This window comes from Rattus rattus, chromosome 8 (assembly GCF_011064425.1).
Source record: "Rattus rattus isolate New Zealand chromosome 8, Rrattus_CSIRO_v1, whole genome shotgun sequence".
In the NCBI taxonomy this organism is placed as follows: domain Eukaryota; kingdom Metazoa; phylum Chordata; class Mammalia; order Rodentia; family Muridae; genus Rattus; species Rattus rattus.
Genome location: NC_046161.1, coordinates 110,913,197 through 110,930,486, shown reverse-complemented (window position 1 = coordinate 110,930,486; position 17,290 = coordinate 110,913,197). Strand labels below are relative to the sequence as shown.

At 46.1% G+C, this 17,290-nt stretch overlaps 1 protein-coding gene across 1 annotated transcript in view; it reads left to right on the top strand.

The window, feature by feature from the left end:
- Window positions 1-17,290, top strand: part of Scn10a (sodium voltage-gated channel alpha subunit 10) — a 112,742-nt gene that overhangs the window by 32,654 nt on the left and 62,798 nt on the right. The window contains exons 5-8 of the mRNA XM_032909574.1: window positions 14,687-14,815; window positions 15,272-15,363; window positions 16,589-16,780; window positions 17,104-17,167. Of these exons, the coding sequence (XP_032765465.1) occupies window positions 14,687-14,815; window positions 15,272-15,363; window positions 16,589-16,780; window positions 17,104-17,167 (477 nt within the window). The remainder of the gene's footprint in view (window positions 1-14,686; window positions 14,816-15,271; window positions 15,364-16,588; window positions 16,781-17,103; window positions 17,168-17,290) is intronic.

Genomic DNA, 17,290 nt, shown 5'->3' with positions numbered 1-17,290 from the left:
GAGAAGGAACTGTGAATGGTGGCCTCACAAGGACTGTAATGTTTCCAGGGTTCTCGTGACTCTGGTTGGCAGACTAAATCTCTTTTGTTTGAGAGCAGAATAATTTCTTAAAAACAGATGTATCACCACAGCTGGGGCAGATGTCCCTGCCCTTGCTTAAGCCTTCAGGTCTCTGAAAAGCTTCCCCCACCCCGCCATTCCCTCTTGCTAATTCTAGAAGCAACACAGGCCACAACAGGAAAGGTGCTTCATCTCTATTAACATAGCAAAGGGAGGGGAAATTGTCTAGCCCTTTTAACCGATACAGGAAACTCCATTTGGTTTCTGCTTATGATTTCAAAACTCTTAGAAGAGTTGGAACAGAAAGAAATGGTCACACTCTGAAAAAAAAGTATTAATTCTTCAAAAAGTAGTGCCTCCCCATCCAAGGCATTCATTCGACAAACGTAATTGTGAGTGTGGAACTCTCCTCCTTTGAGACCGAAGGGGGAAAATAGATACCAGAGTTGTCTGCTCTTGTCTTTCCAGCCTCATAGAGGAGGTTCTGGACTTGTCCATCCTCCCCATAGAGAAGGTTCTGGGCGGGGTCGTAGGGCAAGCATAGAAACAAAGAGTCCATGGGAAAGAAAATTACCAGACATGTTGGACCTTACAGAGAATTATGTAGAGGACATAAAATATCCAACAAAACCTAGAGAGAAACTGTTAGCATTCGAGGCTGGCTCAGCAGAGCCTCTCACAGCGTTCCTGACACTCACACTGGGCAGCTGGCAACTGTCTGCATGTGCGCTCACATGCACGTGAGTGCGACCGCCCGCGGAGGCCAGCTCCCGTGGATCCAACGCCCTCTTCTGGCCTCCATGGGTACCCACACTCATGTGCATGTGAACACACACACACACACACACACACACACGAATACTTAGGAAAATAGATCTTTAAAATCTACTGGAATTCATGACTGTACATCAAGATGGTTGTGTGAATTAATACACATTAATCGGTTACATATGTTTATAGCAGCCACAAGCTGGAATTAAAATAATTTTTGAAGTATCATTTACACTGGCATTTCAAAATATCAAGCGCCTAGAAAGAAAAAAAAGGATATCAAAACACTGAGTAAATTACAGAAACAACCCCCCAAGATGGGGAGATGATGTTAGGTCATTAGACTCCAAATCTCAGCATTGTAGAAACCGCAGATGTCTCATCAATCTAGCGAGGTTCCCAGGGCAGCCTCAGTACGCATTCATGGCATTATTTGGCAGCCGGACTCTAAACGGACTTTGTATGTGGAAACACAAAGGGTAAATTACAGCCAAGACATTTTTGAGGAAGGAAAACAAGAAAGGTGAAATCACCCCCACTGGGGTCAAACTGACTACAAAGTCATTGCTGTGAGGTTAGCTCTAAACAGAGCGGGGTGAGTGTGTGTGTGTGTGTGTGTGTGTGTGTGTGTGTGTGCTAGCACGGGCATTTAACCTGTGATCAAGGTCACTCCACAGAACAGGGAGGGTCAGTCTGTGGTGAAGGACTGTGAAGAATCAGGAGACCTAGAGGAATAATTAAACCAAGTAAGGAACCTCAGCTCCATACGCCAGAGACAGCGCAGCTCTCCGTTTCTCTGTGAAATTCTAAGGTATAAGGAGACCAAAACCAGAGGGATGTCTTTATGGCCTCAGGGTAGAGAAAGTCATTACATATGACGTAAGAAACACTCACCAGGAGAGAAGAACACATACACTTTGGTATACTAAAACTAAGAATTTTTGTTTCACCAGATGATAACTGTTTAACATTTATGTGGGTCTGAGCATAAGCACACCCTCTGCAGTACCCACAGGGACCAGGAGAGGGCATAGAATCTCACCAAGTTGAAGTTACAGATGGTTGTGAGCTGCGGGAAAAGGTTGCTGGGAACCTAGGTTCACTGCAGGAGGAGCAAGTGCTGGTGACTGCTGAACCGTCTCCTAGAGCAGCTACCTCCTAGAGCGGTGGTCCTCAACTCCCCTGATGCAGTGTCCATTTACCACAGCTCCTCATGTTGTGGTGACAACCTTAAAGTTATTTTTGTTGATACTTCATAACTGTAATTTTGCTACTGTTATGAATCATAATGTAAATATTTGTGTTTCCCAATGGTCTTAGGTGACCCTGTGGAAGGGTCATTCAACCCCCACAGGGGTGGCAGCCCACAGGTTGAGAGATCCCTAGGGGAGAACTCTCAGGAGAAAGAGGACACCTGTGCCAGCTCCCACCCGGAGTCATGACCCATATCTAAACGTCAGATATGAGAAACATGGCAGACCAATAGAGTAAGAAAAAATTTTTAAATAAGCAACATTACAAATGTTCTAGTCACTCCAGAATGTATGTTTCTTCTTCTTCTTCTTCTTCTTCTTCTTCTTCTTCTTCTTCTTCTTCTTCTTCTTCTTCTTCTTCTTCCTCTTCTTCCTCTTCTTCCTCTTCTTCCTCTTCCTCCTCCTTGATCATCTTCTTCTTCCTCTTCCTCTTCCTCCTCCTTGATCATCTTCTTCTTCCTCTTCCTCTTCCTCCTCCTTGATCATCTTCTTCTTCCTCTTCCTCTTCCTCCTCCTTGATCTTCTTCTTCCTCTTCTTCTTCCTCTTCCTCCTCCTCCTTGATCTTCTTCCTCTTCCTCCTCCTTGATCATCATCATCTTCTTCCTCTTCCTCCTCCTTGATCTTCTTCTTCTTCTCCTCCTCCTCCTCTTTCTCCTCCTCCTTCTAATCAAGGAAAGCAAAATTAAAATTACAGTGAAAGCTTGTTAGGCACTCATTGTGTGACAGAAAGGCTTGAAGTGCAATCATTCCAAGTGTCTGGAAAGATATGGAGACCCGGAAGCTGCTGGGCTGGATGCAGGCAGCGAGTGGCCACCAGTCAGTAAGGAGAATGGTGTCAGTGTACTGTGCCCTTCTGTTATGCTCAGGTGTCCGCATACAACCAAATTACTACCCAAGGGCACCAAGACCCAGCCCTGAGGACGCCTGTGGACATTACTTACAATGAAACAGTCAATAACTCAAATGTCCTTAACCATTCAGTGCATCAAATGTTTGTTATATCTTTAATTGGATAATTTGTAACATGAATGTAGATAAACCTCGAGTCTGTATGAGCACAGAACATTGGCCAAAACTAAAGGAGTCTATAACTATGATTCCATTAATACAGGGCCTGAAGGCAAGGAAGGCAGTTACACTTGGGACCTAGTCCACTCTTCCTGCTGTAACAAAATGCCTGAGGCATAGTAATCTGTGAATCATGTTTGCTAACTCACAGTTATGAGGGGCAGGGAATCCAAGATCATTGTGGTGCTAGCACCTGTGTGACCTTTGAAAAAGGGCTGTCCTGCTGCACCACAGCACAAGGAGAGAGTAAACATGGCAGTCCAGTTTTGTCCCCTAGGAAGCCACCACACAGACCTCACCCCTGTGATCTCATCCAATCCCAGTTACCCCCCAAACACCCACCTTGGAAATATATGAACTTTCAGCTGGTGAGATGATTAAAGACACCCGCTGCCTGACCCAACTAGGGTCAGTCTCTGGGACCCAGGTAGTGATTCCATAAACTGTCCTTTGACCCTCACTCACCTTATGACACGCATGCACTCCTATGTGTATATATGCACACACATACAAGTTAATTCATAACTATGTAACAAATAATCTAAAATATGTGAAAGGAATTAAATCTGCAAAATACGTTTTATTTTTGAGACAGGGTGCCACGAAGCCCAGGCTGGCTTCGAATATGCTATGTGCCTTAGGTTAGCCTTGAACTTGTGTCCCTCCTGGTACCATGGGACGGTAAGACACATCTCTCAAGTGCTGGGGTCAGGTCTGAAACTGCGGATATTTGTCACCACACCTGGTCACTTTCAAACCACAGCCTAACAGGGGCTAAAAATAGAAGTGAAATAAGCCATGAAGAAGCAGAACTTGTAAGAGGAGCCCCGAGACAGAGGAGAGTATCATCTGGTGGGGACTGCAAAGCGTTGAGCCATTCCATTTTGGGACACAGACAGCTATCACACAGAACTGTGCCCTGTCCGCAGATCGGTAAGTTGGGACCCAGACACTTTATGTTACTACCCAAGGGCCCTCAAGGAGGTGGCCAAGGCTATCTGTGAGGTTGCCCGGGTTAGGGTTAGGGTGGCAAATAGAATTTGTCTGCTAAACAAGGATGCAAAACCATTTCCCTCCATGACCTGTGAGGATGCAGGAGAAGGCAGCCACCTACAGCCAGAAGGGCACCTTGTCCAGCCTTCCAGATCATGAGGAAATTAATTTCTGCTGTCCAAGCCACCCAGTTGATGACATTTCCAACTCGACTGATTAGCAAAGCCTTCAATTTACAGTGATGACTTTACTGTCTGTGCACTCCTTATGAGATGCTTTAAAAGCAAAACGATTTGTACTCTGAAGTGGGGGCATAAGCCTATATTCCCAGCACTCGGGAGGCTGAGACAGGAGGATTGTGACAAGTTCAAGGCAATTTTGATCTGTGTAAGGAGTGCCAGGTCAGCTTCAGCTAGAGTGAGACTGTCTCAAAACAAAATGATAATAATAATAATAATAATAATAATAATAATAATAATAATAATTCAAAATACATAAGCAGTGCATAAACGAGTGCTATAAAATATAAACCAGAATACAATGCCTGGGTAAATTATAAAGCTCATATTTTATAGGGTTGAGATGATATTGCTTTTAGATTTTCTGTCCTTTGGAACTTGTAGTGCGAGCATTTCTCTTCTCAGATAGAGAGAGAGTGTGAGTCCTTTGGGAATCACCTGGGGACTGCAGTTAAACACAGAAGACAGGATGCATATATTTTATCCTCTCTCACAAGGCCAGCACAGCAACAGCATGGGTGTAAGAGCAGAATAAACACCAGAACACAGGCAGGAGTGAAGGCAGCCCAGGCAAAGAGATGTAAACAAGCTTGGGAGACCAAAAGGGAGTGGAGAAATGACAAGCCCTGCACAGGCCGGCTGTCCTCAAGCCACGCTGCAGACGGAGAGACACGAGACTCTGGCATTTACCCACTGCAAGCTTCAGATTCCCAGGAAGAGTTGATGGGACACAAACAGAAACACCCAGAGCAGCAAGAAGACGAATGTGGGGAAGAGACAGTCACAGGCCTCTGCTTCCCTAAAGGGAGAAGTCCAAAAGACCAGGGGCCAGCAAGATGGCTAGGTGAGAAGGATGCTTGGTGCCAAGCCCAATGACCTGAGTTTCACCCCAGAACCCACTAAATTGAGAGAGAGAACACACTGGGAAGCTGGTCCTCTGCCTGCCCCCACATGCATATAGGGGTGAGATGGAGTAGGTATGGGGAACAGGTAGAATAAATGCAAAAATTGTTGATTTAATAGTCTTGTGGTGATAAGTGACTCCCCACTCTCTTTATTTACCAACTCTAAAAAGTATCTAAAAGTGTCTAAAAGTATCTAAAAAGTATCTAAAAAGTCAGATGTGGCAGCACACTCTGTGATCCCAGTGCCGGGGGAGCCAGAGACAAGCAGACCCCTGGAGCTCACTGACCAGTCAGCCTAGAAAGTTCCAGGCCTGTGAGAGACCCTGCCTCAAATTGGATGGTCCCCAGACCCCCAAAGAATGACAGCTAGGGTTGACCTCTGATCTCCATGTACGTGTGCACACGTGGGCATACACCTACATTCCCCACAAGCAAGATACAGAGATGTTTAAATTAAAGAATGGGGGAAAGCCAGGCTTGGTAATACACACCTGCAACCCCAGCACTCAGGAAGCTGAGGCAGGGAGAGGAGGAACCCAAGGCCAGTCTGAGCAACATAGGGAGTTCTAGACCAGTCTGGGTTACATAAGACCCTGTCTCAAAACAAACAAACAAAAGAATGGACAAAGAAGTAAGGAAGGACACAAAGTAAGGAAGGCAGAGCCATGACCAGGACAGAAGAAAGCTAGCAGGAGCCATGATCAGAGAAAATGGCATTTACAGCAAAAGGCAGGAGGCCAGAGAAACATGGCACTGAACGCTAAACACAGGCAAGTTAAAGCCTTCTGTGAATGACGCAGGAACACTATTTACAAATCAACAAATGTGAAAGTGATTGAAAAAGCTACTAGAGGACCCAAAGGCATTTCTCTTTGCCTGTAACAGATACCATGTAAAAAGCCCGTAAAGACAGAGAGGGGATAGGAATAGGCTGCTTCTGGTTCCTTCATTGCAGGCTATCTAGGTCACAAGGCCATACAAGTAAACCTCACAATAGCCCATCCCAAAACAAAACAAACAGCCATCCCAGTAAAGTCCACAAAGCATCAGTAACGAATAACAAATTCTTTAGCCATTCTGCAATAAAATTAGAAAATGGCAGGAAGCTGGACCGGGGGCAGAGGAGATCTTTACACCCGGTTGCTTTAGAGCACTCTTAGAGAACTCTCGTAAGAAAGACAATTACAAACTAAAGCTGCAGAAACACTAGGGACAAAAAGATTAAAAACAAATTTAATCAGAGCCTCTAAGGGCTCGGGAGGCGATTTACGGTTCGGGAGTGTGGCATCTTAACATCGGCGGAGGCCAGAGAGTCTGGCATAGAGTTAGAGGAATGATAAAGCAAATGAAAGGCGAACAGAAATTAGTAACCCAAGGAGAAGAGGGGAGTAGCAGAGCGGGGTGTATCGACTCAAATGGTGCTGTAAAAACACACCCAGAATCTTTGTACTGAAAAAATGAAAAACCATTATTGAAAGAAATTTAAACTACTTATATAAATTTAAATGTATCTTGTGATAATGGATGAGAAGATTGCTATTATTAAATCGTTAGCACTGCCCAAATTTATCTATAGATTCAGTGAAATCCCACTAAGAGGATCTCAGCAGCAGTTGGTTTTGTAGAAGTTGGATGGATGGGTCTTTCCGCCCAGGAGAGGCTGAATTGAACTATTCGCTATGATAAGCTCTAATCACCCTAAGAGTCCTTATATTTTTGTGACATGGTTAATTCTTTGATGAATAGTCTTGTGCACGTATCTTTCTTTGTACAGCTAATGTAACAAAATTTGAGAGATGAGTTTTTAGAAATCGGTGTTCCTGGACCGAAGGGCATATAATCTAATTATTTTTTTTTCTTTCGAGACTGGGTCTCATGTATTGCAGAATGGCCTTGAACCCTCTATGTCGCCTTGAATGTCTGATTGGCCTGCCCCCAACTCCTGAGTGCTAGGGATTCCACGTATGTTCTTCCCCAACCCGTGTTCACAGGACTGACCTCAGGCGCGGGCATCCCCTCTGCCAGCCGAGCTACATCTTCAGCCACTACAACTTCAATTTTTACCGTATCGCCAAGTCACATTCCAAAGCTGTATCAATTTTCATTCCCAATGATTATTAAGAACATTCTCTATTAAACTCCATATTAACTGAACTGTTTACATAACTTCGTCTATAAACCCACTTTGAAAAGAGACAACTATATCCTCTGGTTCCAGCCTGGGACAAGGCTGAGTGCCCTTGGCCTTGTGGAAACAGCAGAGTAGCTCTGACCTTCAGAGTGCGAGCTAGACACCATTAGTCGTTTGTTGCTGGGACCAAAGAGGAGAATACATATCCTTGGAATAGATCCGGCCCCAAATGTCATATTGTGTACTGTTTTTAGGAAGAAAAGAAATTGTAGCCAGTCAGGACACAGAAGCCAAGGGACTAGCCTTGTCCTTGATACACTCTATCTGATAGATACAGTGTTTCTCTTGTCTTAGCTTCCCAGTGTGTGTCTCTGAAACATTAGTTATTACCTGCTGGCTAATGGGAGCTCTCTCTCTTCTCCCCTCCCCTCCCCTCCTCTCCCCTCCCCTCCCCCATCTCTCTCTGCTTGCCTATCTGCTTGGGCAAGACAGACATATGGAGTCCACTTCTAATCTCTTCTTATGTTCACAAGAACTAAAGAGGGAGAACGTGCTAGAAAGGGAATCAGGAAGAGGTGAGAGCTACACTGAGGAAAAAGTATTAGTGGAAGGTTCTCACCCTCCTCAGGCCCTGGGACTCACAGAGAGGCACTGGAGCTGTCTTTGGTAGCCTGGTTATATTGATGTTCTGGGAAACAGTTGACCTCAGGGAAGACTTACCCTGAAAGAAGGAAGTTCTCATCTTCAAGAAGGTATGATTTGCCAGGCACACCTAGAGCTCTTGGTGCAAGTCTCTGTCATCCCAGGAATCAGAAAGGCAAACTTTTTTTTTATGAATGGGTGACTTTTGTTTAATCAGTATTTTTCTGTTTATCAGAACTGTCATGTTTATCAATAGAGTAGGTTACATGAATGGGCTTAATTGTCTGTTTTTCAGCTCATCCTGGCCTGGACTCAATTTGCTAGCTTGGACTTTATTTAATATGTGAAAGCATTTATTATGTGTGTGCCTCCCTCTCCCTACCCCTCCCGTGTGGGCTTGTAGGTCAGAGGTCAGTTTTCAGGAGTCTATTTTCTTCATCTACTGTATAGTTTACAAGGATCCAGCTCAGTTCCTCGACCTTGGTGACCGAGCCATTCCCTGCTGATTCATGTCACCAGCCCATTTGATCTATTCTTGTAGTTGAGGCCGGCTGGTTATCCGTAGACTGTCCCTTTGGGTCACTCCAGCACTCTACCTACTGTCTCCTGAGAACTCCACTCTTCATTTGCTTTTGCAGACCACGTCAGTTCATCCCATCCTCTGTGTATTTCTCTTTGGCCATCTGAAGTCTTTCACTGTCCTCAGTCAATCAGCAGACTCATAAGAAAACAGAGTGGTTGAATTATAATGCACTGTTTCCAATATAAAATATAAGGTGAACTCTAACACCTTATTTATGTCCTTAAAGACTACTTCTGTGCTCCAAGGACTGATCCAGCTCCCGCTGGGTAGCAAGGAGCTAAGGATGGATTATCTTGAATAATGGGTTCTCCTGTCCTGACAGTGGTTCACATTTGTTCGGTTTCATCTGTCATCGTTACTATTGCCCTTCATAATTTCCCTGTTTACCAGAAGAAAAAAATCATCATCTGGAAGACAGCTTGCCGAAGTATAATAAAAAGTAGAGACCTAAATCCTGGAGCCAGAACATCGGGTCTTAAGTACAGGTGATGGACAGACTCTGCCATAAAGACAGAGCAGGATTGCCCCATCATGAGAGGGGTGGGGGACACTAGAATAACCCCTTGGAAGCAGATAAATACTTAAGGAAAGAACAACCATGACAGAGAACAAGGCTTGCCCAATGACCATGTCGGTTTGGTGCCCAGTTTTAAAAACTGAAGCCTTGGGGTTGGGGATTTAGCTCAGTGGTAGAGCGCTTGCCTAGGAAGCACAAGGCCCTGGGTTCGGTCCCCAGCTCTGAAAAAAAAGAACCAAAAAAAAAAACAAAAACTTAAGCCTTTGTGTCAAATAATTATATAAAACAACAAAACCACATAGAGGCTGGGTAAATGGGTAAAGTGCTTGCCATGAAAAGACCTGAATTTGCATCCCCAGAACTCGAGTCATAGCTGGACCTCACAGTGTACCCATCTGTAATATCAGTGTTGCTACTAGAAGACGGAAGGTAGAGACAGGAGGATGCTCGCAGCCTGGTGCACACAGTGGTGGTGGATGAGACAGCGTTTTCAAAACCAAAGTGGAAAGAAAGGACTGCACATGAGAGAGACAGACAGACAGATAGACAGAGACAAAGAGACAGAAACAGAGAGAGAGAGACACACAGAGACAGACAGAGACAGAGGCAGAAACAGAGAGAGAGAGAGAGAGAGAGAGAGAGAGAGTCTATTTCCCATTACCTAATATTGCTTTCTTTACCTAAGAAAACCGACTTTGGACATACATTTAAAATCACGTCAAGCTGATGCAACCAGACAACACACCCACCAGGGGGAGGAGCCGCCGCTCCTGCAGTTGCTCAGTGAGGCTCTGAGCTGCCAGCGCTCCACAGTGAAGACCCGGGTCCTCATCCTTCACTGAGACTCTGAACATAGTCTTTACAGAGAACTTTTCTCTATAATTTCTGGGTCTGTTTGATCTGAAAAGCTGGAAATACCCGTCAATGCTTCCCAACAGCCTATAATTCAGAGCGAAAATGTTCTAATTTAGAAAACACAAAAGGATAGGGGGGTACAAATCCAGTAAGAATGTCACTGGCCGCTCGAGCAGCCATTTGGTCAGAGCAGACTTCTTCAGGAGGTCTCCGGCACTGTTACTCTCTCCACATGAAAAATATTAGTCTTTTTAAATTTGACCTTCATTTTAAAATTAAATTTTGATTGTAACTATTCAGCCACACAAATTATAGACATTTCTGTACAAACTCATATCATAGTCATTTATATTTGCACCAATACTCTCAAAAATTCTATTTTATGTGCTAACTATACAAAACAACGGCTTTCACTGTGACACCCTCTTACGTGTACACGACGTATTTTTATCATGACTCACACACAGGCACACACACGCTTTCTTTATTCATTTATCGGATAATGAAGACCTGGGGTGGTTCTATGACATTGCTTAGTGTAGACAGGGCTCCCTTAAGCACGGATGGGCGGGTACCTCTCTGATTTTGACTGTGAGTTACAGACCCAGGAGTGGTACAGTCACATTATATGATAGCTTACTGTTTGTCCTTTGAGGATCCACCATACTGTTTTCCAAAGTGTCTGCATTAATTTACACTCCCCACCAACAGGGTTCAGAGATCATTTCCCCCAAATCCTTGCCACCACGTGTGTGCGGTGTACTGGCTTGGATGACACAGGTCTCAGCATAGTCTTGATTTGTGTTCTCCAATGGCTAAGGAAAGCAAACATATAAGCTCATTTTCGGTTCCTCGTTTGAGAGCCGTCTGTGCAGTCGATGGGCCTTTTATTGGTTGAATGACTTGGTTTTGTGATGTTTAGTTTTTTTGGGTTCTTTATTGACTCTGAAAGTTAATATCCTGTCAGATTGTACTTGGCTGAGATTCACCCCTCCTTCAGCCTCTCTCCAGCCTCCTGTGTACAGAGGCCTCTAGATCTCGAACAACTCTACTGTCACCACTTGCGTTCGTTTTTGAGTGGGCGGAGTTCTTTTTAGACAGTCCTCGTCTACATTTGTATATTGAAGAACTCTTCCCCGTTTTCCTGTAACAATTTCAAATGTTTGAGTCTGACCTTGTGGTCTTTCGATACATTCGGAGTTGATCCAGGCACCAGGAGGATGGAGGGGTCTGGTTTCCATCCTCCACACGTGTGTACACATCTCCCAAGCACTGCTCGTTAAAAATGCTATCTCTCCCCAGTGACAATTCTCGCATCTTTGTCAAAAGTCCGATGGGGTTGTATGGGCTCGCTCTTGAGTGTTCTTCTTGAGTCTGTCTGTTCTTTGCCGGTGTTATGTTATATTTTTAGTTACTATGGCTCCGTTGCATAATTTGAAGTCTACTGTCATGATACTTCCCAGGTTGCTTTTGGTTTCGTTTAGCAGAGCCCCCTCCTTCAGCCTCAGATCCCAGGATTGTTTTTGCCTACTTGGGACCTTTTGTGCTCCCATCATGAACTCAAGATTTGCCTTTTCTTTCTCTGAAGGAACATCACTGGTATTTGGATGGGTAATATCGACTCTATAGATATCTTCCAACCTTACCACCATTTTCACAGTATTAATTCTGCTAAGACAGGAACGTGGGAGGTCTTTCCATCCTTTAGTATCTTCTTTGATTTCTTCCATTTCTCTGATTTTCATTATAGAAGTCCCTCACACATTCAATTGGGTTTATTACTATGTATTTTATTGTAAATGGGTTTTGGCTCCAGGTTTTCGCTCAGTGAATTTGTTAGCATCTCTGATTTTTTTTTTCTCTTGCCGTAGTAATCTGACAAAGCTTTCAGGAACTGTATATACTAAGGGGCCAGCGAGATGGCTCATCAGGCAAAAGTGCTTACAGTGCCATACTGAACGGCCTGGTGTCTCTTCACAGCAGTGAAGCAGGAACTAAGACATCGATCCTTCGTAGGCAGCCTGTTGCTTTTTGTTTTTCTCTTCTTCTCTCAAACGAAATGTTAAGCTTTTCTCTGTGCAGAATGATCTGAAACTTTGTTGAGGTCTGATGTGGTGGGGGACTTCTAAATGTCTCTTCCATTTTCCTGAACCCTTGCCTGTGTTTTAAAAACTCGGATCTGTCGATTTGGGGAAGTTTTCGCCTTGAACAATTCCTGTGATACTTTCCTCCGATCTATTTCTTTCCAGACCCGATAGCCATCAAACTCCCCGACTTTCAATCTCTGTCCATCCGTTCTTACTTCGGGTTTTATTTTCTGAGGTTTCTAAAACTTGATTTGCAATCCCACTTTCAGAAGTTCCATTTTGTTCTTTAAAGCCTTTTTCTTTTTTTTTGTAGACTTGTATTCTTGTTTCAAGAAATGTTTATCTCTTAGCTCTCTAAAAATATCTATGGCAGGTTGCTTTCCCCCCCTTTCATTGGATTTTATTTCATGGCTTCCTTCTTACTTTTAACCCCTCTTAGGCTGCCTTCGGTGTTTGCTTTATTTCCATGATGGCGGTGTTGTTTGGAGACAGGGCATTGCTATACGACATTGGTTGGCTTGCTACACGCGTGTTCAGCCCAGTCTGCCTCGTGTATCACCTCAAACCTCCTGCTTTACCCTCACAAGGGCTGGGATGGCAGGAAGGCACCGCCGTGCCTGCTCATGTTTTGGTTTTGACTTCAAACATCCCTCGAACTCACAACACTCCTTGGCTTACTAAATATTCGGTGTCTCATGTGGCTGTGGTGTCAGACACTTGTGATTCCAGCACTCAGAGAGCTGAGATAGGAGGGTCGCAAGTTCAAGACCAGCCTGAGCTACGTAACTAGAGCATGAACGGGAGCTGTTCATCAGAGATGGATCTTCAGGAGCTGTGGATTTAGCAAAAGGAAAGCAGGAGGTGCCTGCCTTTCCACTGAAACTCTCTTACAGCCTCAGGCTATGCCATTTTCCCTCCTGTTTGGTTAGTGAGGATAGGTGTCCTGTCCAGCTCTGTAGTACATGACTCCTCACTGAGGGTGTGGTGAAGTCTGGTCTGCAGAGACTAGAACAGGCCTTCCAGCCCGACCTGCTCTACCTCCCATAGCCCACCCTCTGGAGTCCTGAGCATCTGAGTTCTGAACTGTTCAGGGATCTTCAGAGCAGCTTGTGTTTATCCTTCTGGGTTTATGTCTCCAAAAATCATCATTCTGAAGGGGCTTCCGGGAAGGATGAGCTAGCTAAATGCATGTTTAGCAAGAGTCTTCCTATTTTTCACACAAGAGCACATGTTTATGATTCAATGTTTTATTATTTGTGTGTGCACATGTATGCACACGCATACTCGTGTGTGTGTGTGTGTGTGTGTGTATGGGTTGGTGTGTGTGCACATGCACATAGAGGCTGGTGTCCAGTTTCTTCTCAGTTGCTCTCCACCTTTTGAGACAGGGCCTCTAGTTGCACCTAGAGCTCATGGATTGAGCCAGCGAATGCCAGGGATCCTCCTCCTCTCCACTGACCGAGTGCTGGGATTAGAAGCACAGGCGTTTTACAGTTATACTGACGATCCAAACTCCGATCCTTGTGTTTGCACAGCAAACACTTTGCAACTCAAACCATCTCCCCAGCACCAAGTCAAGTGCAATTTATGTGTACATACAAGTTCCAGGGCCAGCGGTCCCCCAGCCAGCACGTAAGTGTCAGCTGGGAACATGTTAGACATCCTAATCCTAGATCCCCATCTTAGACCTCCCGAAGCAGGCATTGGGAGGACAGCGTGTAACCTGTTTGAGCAAGGCCTTCAGGCAGAGCTGATGGTGGCCCAGGTGAGACAGTCATGGCCACTGGTGATCAAAGGATTCTGAATGTTCCAGAAACATCGCCTCACTCCCAATCTCAGCTCTGGGAATGGAAACCCAACAAGGGGCCCAGCAGAAAGAAGGGGCCATTTCGAGATAGCCAGTTCTGTTATGCCCTGCCCTGCTAAGAGAACATCTGTGAATTCAGATGCTCTTCTTCCACAGAACACATACCAGGAGCACAGCTATCTGGGCATGGTGAGAAGAGAAAAGAGAGTAGGAAGGTACCAGGACGAGGGCAAGAGCAGAGATGGGTGCCTCTCCCACACCTTCCAACACCCACAAGTTGGGAAAGGAGCCTCCAGCATCCATAGTTTGGGGCCTCTCAGTGGGACAGGAGGAGACTGGTTTCATCACTTGACTTGTCCTCTGCCCATATCACAAGCTGCCCCTCTCCATTCCCCTCCCCCTCCCCCTCCTCCTCCCCTTTCTTTCCCTCTCCCTCCCCTTCCCCTCCCCCCCCCCCCCCCCCCCCCCCTCCCCCTCCCTCCCCTTCCCCTTCCCCCTCTCCCTCCCCCTCTTCTCCTCCTCCCCCCTCCCCCTCTCCCTTTCTTTCCCCCCTCCCCCTTCAGGCTTTGCTCTCACTCTCGCTCTTTCCTCCTGCCCTATCCACTTGTGTGACTCTCCGTCCTTCTCCTTCACCGCCTTGGTGATGGTGTTCATTTGTTTTCCCTTGGAACAGTCACAGGGATTCAGTTCTCACTGCCGGCAGAGGACGCTCCTGAGGTCTCTCTTCTCCAGAGCTAATGTCCCTTTAATGTCCCTCTCTCCACCTCCTCCCAGGTATGCCTTCACTGTCATTTACACCTTCGAGGCTCTGATTAAGATACTGGCAAGAGGGTTTTGTCTAAATGAGTTCACTTATCTTCGAGATCCGTGGAACTGGCTGGACTTCAGTGTCATTACCTTGGCGTGAGTGTTTCCCTCAGCTGATCTGTGTGTGTTCCTGTAGGCTTTGCGGTGTAGAATTTGGGGGCCCGGGGTTCATGCTGATAGTCTGGATTACCTCCTCACCCCAACCCAGCTTCCTCTGGTGGAGTCTTATGGCCTGGGAGTTGGAAAACATAATTGGTCTTGTCCTATGCCCGTGGGGACAAGGCAAAGACTCAGTGCTGTGCCAACTGGCCAACGCAGGTCAGAAGAGACTCAGCGTCATTCCTACCCCAAGAGACCATGTCTCGAAATGGTCCTTTCTGAGAAAGATGGTGAATGGTTTAGTGGGCATTCACAGCAGTCTGTAGATGGCAGTGCCCATGAAAATGCTGCATCTGTCCTAGGTCCCCCAAGGCTCTTCCCTACAACTCCTGTTGTGTGTGCCTCATGCACCTCAGAGCCCTTTCCCTGAGGAAATGCCTTCCGGTTCTGTAGGTATGTGGGTGCAGCGATAGACCTCCGAGGAATCTCAGGCCTACGGACATTCCGAGTTCTCAGAGCCCTGAAAACTGTTTCTGTGATCCCAGGTGAGCAACTTTAACCAACTCGTTTGTTCCAACAGAGCTGTTACTCTTTTCCACAGCTTTTCTTTGCTATGCACACACACACATGCACACATGTATATACGCACATACACATACATGCACGTGCACACATTCACACATGCACACACCCACGCGCACACATAGGCATACACATGCACACGCACACATGTACATGCACATGCACACACGTGCACACACACCATATGTGCACATGCATACATACATGCACAGGAACATGCACACATGTGCACATATGCACACACGTACGAACATGCATGCATGCACACATGCGCACACACATGTATGCTCACACACACATGTGCACACATATGCATACACACACAAATGCACACACACATTCCAGGACAGGAACAATTGACTATTGGCCTATTTAACAAAGAAATTGAGGCTTTAAGCACAGAAGAAACAGGTAAGGGTTGATCCCCTGTGAGAGGCAAAGGAAAGTTGGTTCCTCAGTGCTATGGAGTGTGGAGTTTATCACACAATCTTCCACACATGACATCGTATGCATCACTCAGCTCCCAGTACAGGGTGTCACATGCAGGCTGCCAAGACAATTATTCTTCCACCAAAATGACACAGTTGGATCCTAGACTGCTACCCGGGTCAGAACACTTTCTGTTGTCTGTGATACTGTGCCCCCAAAGGATGTGATTTCCATTAATGAACCTTATCCCTCCTTGAAGGGAGGAGCTCTGCAGCCAGCTGTACTTGGGTCTGATCTCTTCCTCAGATCTCCCACTGAAAATCGTGAAAAGAGTGACCTCACAGCTGGAACAAGGATGGGGATACAGTCAGGACTCATTATACGTTTCCCAGCGCTGAGGATAGAACGCAGGGTCTCACTCATGCTCGGCAAGTGCTCAGCCACTGTGCTACTCATCCCCAGACACCCAACAGGGGGTTTTAGCTGAGTCATGAGTGCCACTTATTGATTAGCTTTGAGGTGATAAAAAGATGGGTTGCCCGGGCCTCAGCTGATTGGTTCCATAGTGAGGACAACAGACCCTGCCCACTTGCCTCTGTGGGCAATGACAGGATGTGGATGAGAAGCTAGGCTTGGAACTGCCTGGATATGTAAGAGCGTCATACCTGTGTGTAATCAGCGAGGAGGACGGCCAAGGTGTACACCTGTGCTCTGGGGGGCACTTCTCCATGTGGGAGCATGTCTGTCACCTTCCCGCAGGACTGAAGGTCATCGTGGGAGCCCTGATCCACTCAGTGAGGAAGCTGGCCGACGTGACCATCCTCACAGTCTTCTGCCTGAGCGTCTTCGCCTTGGTGGGCCTGCAGCTCTTTAAGGGGAACCTTAAGAACAAATGCATCAGGAACGGAACAGATCCCCACAAGGCTGACAACCTCTCATCTGAAATGGCAGGTGAGGGGACATCCTCCTGTAGTGACCAACACCGTTACCCGGGGACTTCATGACTGCGGAGACATGGTACAAAGCCCTGCACATCCCTGGAGCTATCCCGGCAGGGGAAAGTTTAACAAACTCTAAACTAGCGAGGTTCTCTGGCTCTGTCCAGCTTCCAAGTGGCTTACAAGGGTGTGTGGTTCCCAGTGTCCTCTGAAGGATTGTAGGCAAAGGAGCTGACCTCACTTAGACAGAAGGCAGGAAGTGTCCTCTTGGCTCCCCAGAGCCTAGATTGGGAGCTTCAGAGCACACCGTAAGGCCTCATTTCTCCCTTTCCTTAGAATACATCTTCATCAAGCCTGGTACTACGGATCCCTTACTGTGCGGCAATGGGTCTGATGCTGGGTGAGTACGCACCCCACAGCCTCTCTGAGTCCAACATCCTTTCTCCGTAGCCTCTCTGAGCAGAGACTGTAGAACCCCAAAGAAAACGCATTCACGAATACCATAGATGTTGCCATCTTGAAA